At 37.7% G+C, this 9,226-nt stretch overlaps 1 protein-coding gene across 1 annotated transcript; it reads right to left on the bottom strand.

Annotated features, from left to right (window-relative positions):
- Nucleotides 1-613: 613 nt before the first annotated feature.
- LOC130685017 (olfactory receptor 5AS1-like) lies at nt 614-7,194 on the bottom strand. Its single transcript, XM_057508184.1, has 2 exons — nt 6,781-7,194; nt 614-1,537 (listed from the first exon to the last, which is right to left on the bottom strand). The coding sequence occupies exons 1-2, from the start codon at nt 7,192-7,194 to the stop codon at nt 614-616; spliced, it is 1,338 nt and encodes a 445-aa protein (XP_057364167.1).
- Between the last annotated feature and the right edge of the window lie 2,032 nt (nt 7,195-9,226).

Here is a 9,226-nt window from a genome sequence, read left to right as displayed (position 1 = left end):
AGACACTATTGCCATGTGCCTTCTACTATCCTGGGAGCCAGTGAAATCATCAGACATCATCAGTAATATCAAACTTCTCTGATGGTAAATGGTCTGTAAGTGTAGAATCTAGACTTATTTTCCCAAATGCAGAAAACTACATTTACTCACTCCTCTATCCATCAATCCATTCATCCATTAAGCACACATGTAGTAAGGACATGCCATATACTAAGTATTATATAGGTGATGGGAAAATTAACCATGATACAAATCCTCTGATGCCAAAGAGCTTTCAATATGTGGGGGGTTGACAGACAAGTCAGTATATACCTTTGATAAAAAGCGTTATGAATTAAATTACAAAGTATTTTGAGAACACCAGTGGGACAGCTTATACAGTGATTATTGTTATTATTTTAATTCACACTTGTTTCCAAGTAAGATAATTTTGGGGAGACCATTCTGCAACAAAGAATGAAAACATTTCAATGTATTGAGGATAAAAAATTATCTTTATTTCTGGAAAATGGCAATATGTTTAAACGAGTTGACACATAGGTGTTGATGGCAGATACTGATGATGAGATAGGAAGGCACGAACACCTGGAATATTCTTAAATGATTCAAGTTCTCATTCATTTGGGAGTCCAGTTTCAACTAACTTTTTGAGGGCATTTTTTACATCCTTGTTTCTGAAGCTGTAGATCATTGGATTAAACATGGGAAAGACAACAGTATAAAATACGGCAACTACCTTATCAGCGTCTGGGGAATAGCTGGTGCTGGGACGGAGGTACGTGAACAGGAGTGCTCCGTATAACAAGGTGACTGCTGTGAGGTGGGAAGCACAGGTGGAGAAGGTTTTGCCTCTGCCGTCTGCGGACTTGATGCTCAGAACAGTGAGGAGGATGCAGAAGTAAGAGATAAATATGACCACGAAAGTGCTGGTCTGGATGAAACCACACAAGGCAAAGAGCAGAAGCTCATTGATATGGGTGTCTGCACATGATAAAGTCAGGAGAGGTGGGATATCACAGAAAAAATGGTTGACAATATTGGAGCCACAGAATGGCAGCCTGAACGTGAGGCAGACATGGACCATCGAAGTCATAATTCCACTGAAGTAGGCTAGTACGATGAAGCAGACACAGACTCTCCTAGACATGCATATAGGATAGAGCAGGGGCTTACAAATGGCTGCGTAACGGTCATATGCCATTGCTGCCAGGATGAGGCACTCAGCGTCAGCAAAACAGGCAAAGAAAAACATTTGTAGCGCACAGCCACGGAGAGAGATGCTATTCCTGGAAGCTAAGAAATTTTCCAGCATTTTAGGAGCGATTGTTGTAGAATAGCTGATGTCTAAGAAAGACAGATGGCTGAGAAAAAAATACATGGGGGTTTGAAGGCTTGAATTGATATTAACTAGGAGTATTAAACCCGTATTTCCCACCACAGTTAATGTATATACTATGAGAAATAACAAGAATAGTGTGATTCTGAGGGGTAGATAATCTGTGAATCCTACAAGCAGGAACTCAGTTGGTGTCGTTTTCTAGTTTTTCTAGTTTTTCTCATTCACAATAGATGGCATCAGAATATGCGAACTGACTTGGATGATTGATGAATGAAGACTATCTTTATTTTCCCTTCAAAGGAGGCAAATAAAATATTAAAATCATAGTTAATATTTTACTTAAAGAATATCTGGAAATGTGTTCATTTTCATTCTTGTAATATTCTTTAAAGGAGGTAATTAGAAATCATTATTGATACCAGAGAATGTTTTTCAGAGGTGGTGTTTTAGGATCCAGTAGTCCTTTAAGAGCTGTGCACATTAAGAGATTGTTAGTTCCTTTCAAGCTGAAAGGGGATGAATGTGGCTGAGTTTATAGGACCTTGGTAGAATTATGAGGATTGGCAAAACCCTTGGAAGAAAAGCTCTATTTTTCCAATCCTATTTTCACACATCCTTCCATGTAAAGTAGAAAAAATTCTAGGAAAAAAGTGCCCACAGGTAAACTAGATAATTCTATGGAAAAATATCTGTGTTCTTGGGAGGTAGTTTAACATAACAGTTAAGAGCACAGTGGTTATGTAAGAGATGACTGGGTTCAAATCTTAGCTTTGCTACTTACTGTTTGTGTGACCTTGATAATGTTATTTAACAACTCTGATGGTTAGAGGAATACATGAGAAAATATTTATAAAGCATTACTATAACTAGTACATAATAAATACTATTATGACTATTTATTAAATAGAACTCATTATAACAAAAAAATTGACCCTTTTGGGTTTTTGAATTGCTTACTCAATAGCTTGAAATACCCAGATTGTCATCTCAAAATTCATCTTATGTTTGGCATCATGAATACATAAGCTATGCTCTTACAAGGAAAAGCCATTGTGTGTGTGTTTGTGTGAGTGTGTGTCTTCTATGCAAATGAATTGTACATAAATCTTTCCCACATGCCCTGTAATTACTTTTCCTCTCCCTAGGTTTATATCTTCCTTTTCTTTAAGGTATGACAGTGTCTGCTGTGAAGTCTCAGAAACATTAAGGGTTTGAATAACAACTGTGCTTTTGCACTTCTTAATGGACTTCTAAACTGGAGCTTTATTTGAAAATATATATTATATAGCCAGAAGGGGAAGTAATCAAGGGGGAAAAAAAATAGGATTGTGGCAAATAAAAAGCGAATTACAGTGGGATGGAATATTCAGCAAGAAGTTAAAGATGCGTGTCTTACATAACACTGTAAAGAGTAATAAGGTAAATTTAAAAAGGAGATCAATTCTCTCTGCCTTGCCTGGTAACCTTAGAACTTCCCCTCCCTCCACAAAATGACCTGCATTTTTCTAGATGCACTGAGAAGTCAGTCTTCTTTGGAAACCAAATCTTAAAAAGAAGGAACTTAACTGAGAAAAGATGGAGGGTGGATGTCTGAAACTATAGTGAAGGAATCTGAACTTTTCAAATAAACAACAAAAAAAAAAGTGTATGTGGCTATGCTACGCAAAAGTCATTTCTAAGTTTTATATAACATTCAAATTCTCACTCTTGAATCTTCTCTTTTTTCTTATTTTCTAAAGTAGTATTAAAAAGCAATTTAGTAGTTAAAGTGGTTAAAGACTGCAGTTCATTAATTTGTAATACACTCTATATTGAACTTTAAGTTTGCACAGATTCAGTGGTTAAAGAATCAATTCAATTATCATAAAAATAGTTCATCTGAGTAATTTTTGTCAAACTTCTAACTAAAGAAATCACATGAAAGAATCAATAGATACCAAAAGTGTATCAAATTTAGGAGATTTTGTGTCATTGGTTTCCAAAGGTTATAGCTGGTGATATATCACTATCACTGTCAGTCTTTTGATTAAAAGAGTAACAATGCTCTACAATGAGACCTCCAGGTCATTCCATTTGCTTGCGTATTAGGCTTAGTTTGGTATCACTGGTACAGAAGAGGCCACAGCAACAAGAGAAGGAGAAATATAAGTGTCTGGGGATCTGATTCAGGTTCTTCTGCTACAAGTCATTTCATTTTCATGTGATTGTATCTTTGTAAAATAAGACCTGCCCTACTTATTATGTAGAATTGTTATGTAAGTCAAATAAGGGTGTGCACATTTAAGAGCTTCATAATTGCTTAGCAGACTTTTATGTTTGAATATTATTCATAGCAACTGTTACAACCAGGCAAGTTTATCAAACAAGTTTTATTTCCTCACTGGAAATAACAAATGAACAGATATGTAAGAATCAACTACACAAACTCTCACCAAACAAAAATGAGGTATGATCACCAGGACAACCACCTCATTAAAGGAAAACTGTGACTTTTCTTTTCCTTGAACAGTTTTTATTTGGGTTATCTATGAACTAGAGCCCTGGTATCTTCCGCCATAACATTAACCTAGTTAAATGCATTAGTAACCCTGATGGTGGCCAAGATGAGGGAAGCAATCAGTGTTGGCTACAATTATGCAGAGTGGTCAGGAAGTATTCTTAGCACTTGACTTGCATCATTTTGTTATATCCCATTATCTTATGAGATGGATACATTATTTCTGTCTTTACAGATGGTGAAACCAAAGCCTAGAGATGTAATTAAATTGCCCGAGACAGATTCCAGTTCTCACTTCTTAACCAAAATGCTATGGTGCCTCAAATGTTGAAATATTTTCTACTGCTATAGAATTTTATGATAGAGTCATTAAATTAAAAATGTTAGTGCTGTAAAGAACCTCAGGAATGATCTAATCTACACCCTTGTTTTTCAATGGGGTGACTAAGTCACGTTCACAAGATCCCCAAACAGGTGCCGTGTCCCCGATGACTTAATGAGCGTGTATCTTGTATACACAAACAGGTTATGAGGTCAAAGTCTAACTTTTCTGCCTTGGGTCCCCAAGAAACCTGAAACACTGTCTAAAGGGTTTCTGTAGTCAAGTGTTGAATGAGGGACAGAATCCCAGAACAATTTCACTTCTCTTGAAAGACTACTTTCACACTACTTGGAAAGGAGGTCAGAATAAGCTCCTCAAGTAAGTGCAGTTCCACCGATTCTCAGGGAACGCTTATCAGACAAAGCTGTTGTTTCTAAGAGGTATCCATGAGCGGATTTTCATCTGCTGCAAAGTATGAATGTACAACTCAGACGAGAGGGAAAGTGGAGCTGCCCACAGTCGCTCTCTCTCCTTTTCACATGACATTGCCCTGCCGTGGGTAAACCTACAGTATTTAGAGTTAGGCAAAATTGAGTTTAACTTCAAATGCGGCATCTGATATTATACAAGTTGTTGGACTTCTATATGCCTAAATCTAAAAATTTTATTTCTCAGTATAATAGCATACCCTAAGGCTAAACACAGGATTCAACTAGATTATTTATAGCGCCATTTTGGGGCTCATAGTATTATAGATGCATAAAAATGTATCCATTATCATTTCTTATTGGCAATGACGCCATTATAATTATTAAATAATTTAATACTTGACTTCAAAGCCGTAAGTTCCCTGAACTGATAATTAGAGGAGCAAGCGCAGAACAGTCATACTGTATGTGTCTATCTGTTTGCGCTCATGAGACTGAGGTTTGGCTTAGCGATGCAGTTTGATTTGCTCACTTCAGCTTGCTCAATGCGTTAGACCACGGGGTCTCCCTAAATTCCAAAACAAGAGCCGTCAGCTTCCTCTGCCACCCCCAACTCATGGCCATAAGGAGTACAATGGATCAGACAGGTTGGTTGGTTGGTTTGTTTTTTGGAAAATGCCATGGATGAGGTAAGGTCATATTTATGCCCCCATCAGCCCAGACCTTCTTCCCCAACCCACATATACACATATACACAGTCAACAGACAGAGAGTCAGTGAAAATACATTTTATCTAAGGCCACATTGTTTTTGTTACATTCACACCAGACATTTTGTTGATGTTTTAGGGAATCACTCACCTACCTTAGTACCATTTACAATTTTGTATTGTAGAATTTGTTTTGTATAACAGGTTGTCAAGACTTCTCTCCAGATTTTACAAATGGGTCCTATAAGGGATGTGTATTTATCTTCTAGTCTGTAACACGTGGGGCAGTATGCCAAGATAATCACCAACCCCAACAGGACTGTGGATAAGCAATTATTTTCTTTCCAGTAATGTGGCTTCATTAATTTTAAATGAGAAAGATGAAGAACAGTAACATAATTGACTATAATGTAGCCCATTAAGATATAATATATGTCTCCATCACTGGGAGAACTTTGATTTTAAAAAAAAGCAACAAAAATCCTTTAATTATACCAGCAAATAAAATAATAAAAAAAGAATGATCTGTCCTGAAAATTCTGTGATTTTTATCACATACTTAAAGATACTTTAAAGCATATAGTTATATGAGGGAAACCTAAAACACAAGTGTAGTGCTATTGAGATGCCTTGGAAACCTAGTATCTATTTGTTTTGTAATAATCTGCATGACTAGAGGGAAACGTGCCTTGAATGAAAAGATACAAGAGTAAGAGCTAATGAATGACTCAGGCAACCTGGACTTGAGAGTTAGTTTTGCTGTTTCGTAACTGTGAGACGTTGAGCTACTTACTTAATCTTATTTTTATTATTTTTTAAATTGTGAATAATAATTGCTCAAAACATCAATTCCTCACAAGGACTGGGATAGCACATGCAAATACTCAGTCTTTGCTTCAGCAGATTGTATTCACTTAATGACTGCTTGCTTTCCTTAGTGATTATAGCAGTATTGACAGGAGTATTCCTTAATGCTTTAGAATGCAGTTCTAGTTTTTAACATTCTTAATTTACCAACAATGGTATAGAGTCTACACCTTAAGACTCTCAAGGCAGACATTTTTGAGGTGGAGAATGGTACCTAATGCCACACTTAAAGCAAATAACTCACTCCTTTCCTATATCTGGTGGGAGTATTAAAATCAGTATTGTTGCTACTAGAAGACTTTCTTATTTCACAGGACAATGATCCTTTTGTATATTTAGAAAAAAAATCCCTTTCTATAAGGAATGTGTGTGTGTGTTATTAAAATGCAGGAATTATCCTTCACTTTAAGGGCTCTATTGTATTTGTGAACAGTGATGCTGGCATAGACAGCAGTGAAACAGCTTTGTCCTTTGAAACAGAAAATTAATTTGCTGCTTATTGAGACTGGATAACTCACTGAAATTATAAGGAACTCAGAGACCTAGTGGACAAAACTGGCAGGAACCACAGAAATAAGACAAGAGTGGGGATCTTAGCGTAGGAGGAGTTTGCTTTACACACGGCAACCGCCCGCCGCTTGTGTTGCCAGATGTTGTAAATAATCTCTCATTTTGCTTACTTTCAAAAGATTCAAAAGTCGGGAATGGGATTTTTTGATGAGCTGAGAGTAGTTTGTGATTAGCCAAACACATACTACAAGCCTTAGTTTCTAGGGAGCTAGAAGAAGCAGCATCTATCTCCTTAGCCTCAGATGTGGGCTGAAAGGCCGTGACATTCTCCAACGGAGTGTGATTGCTGTTGTGTACTTTAGTTAAAACACTGTCCTTCTGCAGGCTAAAGCCTGCAATGCAGTTGAGCCGAGAGGTACAAAGTAGAGAAGGAATATTTTTATGTGTGTTATCAATTGAATTCATCCATACCAAGAAGTCGATCCACATGCAACTTCCTTGAGCCTCCCCTTCAATACCCATTGCATGCCTTCAAGTTCCTGATCACCTGGCAAACAAAACAGATCTACCAAGTAGCGTAGATACAAATGTTTATTTCTGGATCTCTATTTATTGGATAAATTCTATACTTTCTAATAGTCTTTGGAAATTCTTTAGTTTGAGGTATATTACTTGCAGCAATCCATTTGTTATAATAACCACTAAAGAATGTAGAGCCAGCCAAAACCCAGGCTGTTTTGCCTTTTTTGTTTTTTGTTTTAACTTTTCTGTGAATTGTTCATAGAGAGGTCCCTTGGTGACACTCAGTGCTGGAAAAGTAAGTGAGGGTCTCCTAAAAATTACTTGGACCTTCAGGATTTGCTCAGGCCCAGGTCTACATCTACAAATGCCATGAAATAATAATGTTCTTCATTGCCTGACTTCATCAATGAGATATTACAACTCTACGTTCATAATAGAAAATTTAGGACACATGATAACCTATTATCCAATGGTCAGATGTTCCATCTCAACTAGAACCCAGTAGCAAGACAATGCTTATTTCTCATTGAAATGAGAAACGTTAATTTGCCGAGGCAGTAATTTGATCTATAGAAAATCTCTAATGGCTTCTGTACTACACGTAACAACTTGATAGGCCAATCTCAATTTTGGGACCGGCGTATGAAAGACTGAGGTATAGCATTGCTTGCATTGCAATCTCAAGAGCCTTTTACTGCTATGCAACCTACAAAAAGTTGTCAGCCTTTTAAAAAAAATCTGCTGATTGGGTCAAAAAGTGGACTCACCCATCTAGAAGATGTAGTCTCTAGAACGGAAAGCAGTTTAGCAATATGTTGAATCTTTGAACAGGGTTCCCAGAACCAATTCCACTGTCAATTCTGATACTACCTATGCAGAGATAATAGCAGATTCCACAGGTTAATGGTTCAGTCCTACAAGACTTCCCCCCTCAGGGCCAGAGGAAAGCCACAGACTTCTGACCAAATGGCTACAAACTGGGGGTTCCAACAACCTCCTCCTCAGGTTTAATCTACTAGAACAGTTCACAGAACTCAGGGAAACATATTTACCACGTTTATTAAAGGATATAATAAAGGATATGAATCAATAAGCCACATAAAGAGGTATGTAGGACAAGGTTCTGAACAGCTGAGCATCTGTTCTCACGGTGCTTGATGCCTGGCTTGGTGGCTGATGGAAGCATTCTGGATCCCCAAGTGTGGAAGCTCTCTGAAAAGGGAAATAAAAAAGCTGTTTTCTTGGGTTTTTAAGAAGGCTTCAGTACGTAATCATGATTGACTAAGTCATTCCATTGGTTACTGATTCCACCTCCAGCCCCCTCGCCCTCCCCCAGAGATCAGGGGTGGGGAACTGAAAGTTTCAATCCTCTAATGGCATGACTGGTCCTCTGACAAGCAGCCCCAGCTCATGGGTGGGGGACAAAAGTCACCTTCATTTAATAATAGAACACCTATTTCACCTTTATGACTCTGAAGCGTTTTTAGTAACTGTGGGTGGAGACCAAGTATATCTGAGAAATGTGTTCTGGTCATCTGATTAACCAAATGCATATTTCTTATAAATCATTGTATTATAATATCTTGTATGATAGGAAGCACAATGTTTAGAAAAGTGTGCTTTGACTGAGGGAGGATATGGAATTGTGACTTATATTAAGAAATGCGTATTTGGTCTTTGTATCAATTTCTAGCACAGAGCTTCTAAAACGCTTAGAATTTTTTAAGTGGTGGGAAACATAAGGATGTCTTCTGTTATGTTAATGGAATACTCTTTGGCACACCCTCAGGTCACCTAAGGATGTTGCTGGTTGCCAAGGAAATCAACCCTGTGACTAGAGAATGGAAACTTTTAGTCACACCTCTGGAGATACAGGAGAGGGGCTGGGGGTGGAAACAATCGCTAACTGCTGATGTTCTAATCATGCTGATGCAATGAAGCCCCCATAAAAACCCGAAGTATGGGGTTTGGACAGCTCCTAGCTTGGCAGACACATGGAGTTTGGCCAAGACATCTGGAAAGGGCACGCTTC

Source organism: Manis pentadactyla, chromosome 9, assembly GCF_030020395.1.
Source record: "Manis pentadactyla isolate mManPen7 chromosome 9, mManPen7.hap1, whole genome shotgun sequence".
In the NCBI taxonomy this organism is placed as follows: Eukaryota; Metazoa; Chordata; class Mammalia; order Pholidota; family Manidae; genus Manis; species Manis pentadactyla.
The sequence above is the reverse complement of the archived record's forward strand: the minus strand, read 5'-3'. Positions and strand labels throughout refer to the sequence as shown.

Coding starts and splice junctions, on each gene's coding strand:
- LOC130685017 (XM_057508184.1), bottom strand. CDS start 7,194: ATGGGTATTGAAGGGGAGGCTCAAGGAAGTTGCATGTGGATCGACTTC. Junction 1,538..6,780: donor GCGGCGGGCGGTTGCCGTGT/GTAAAGCAAACT, acceptor TAGAAAAACTAG/AAAACGACACCAACTGAGTT.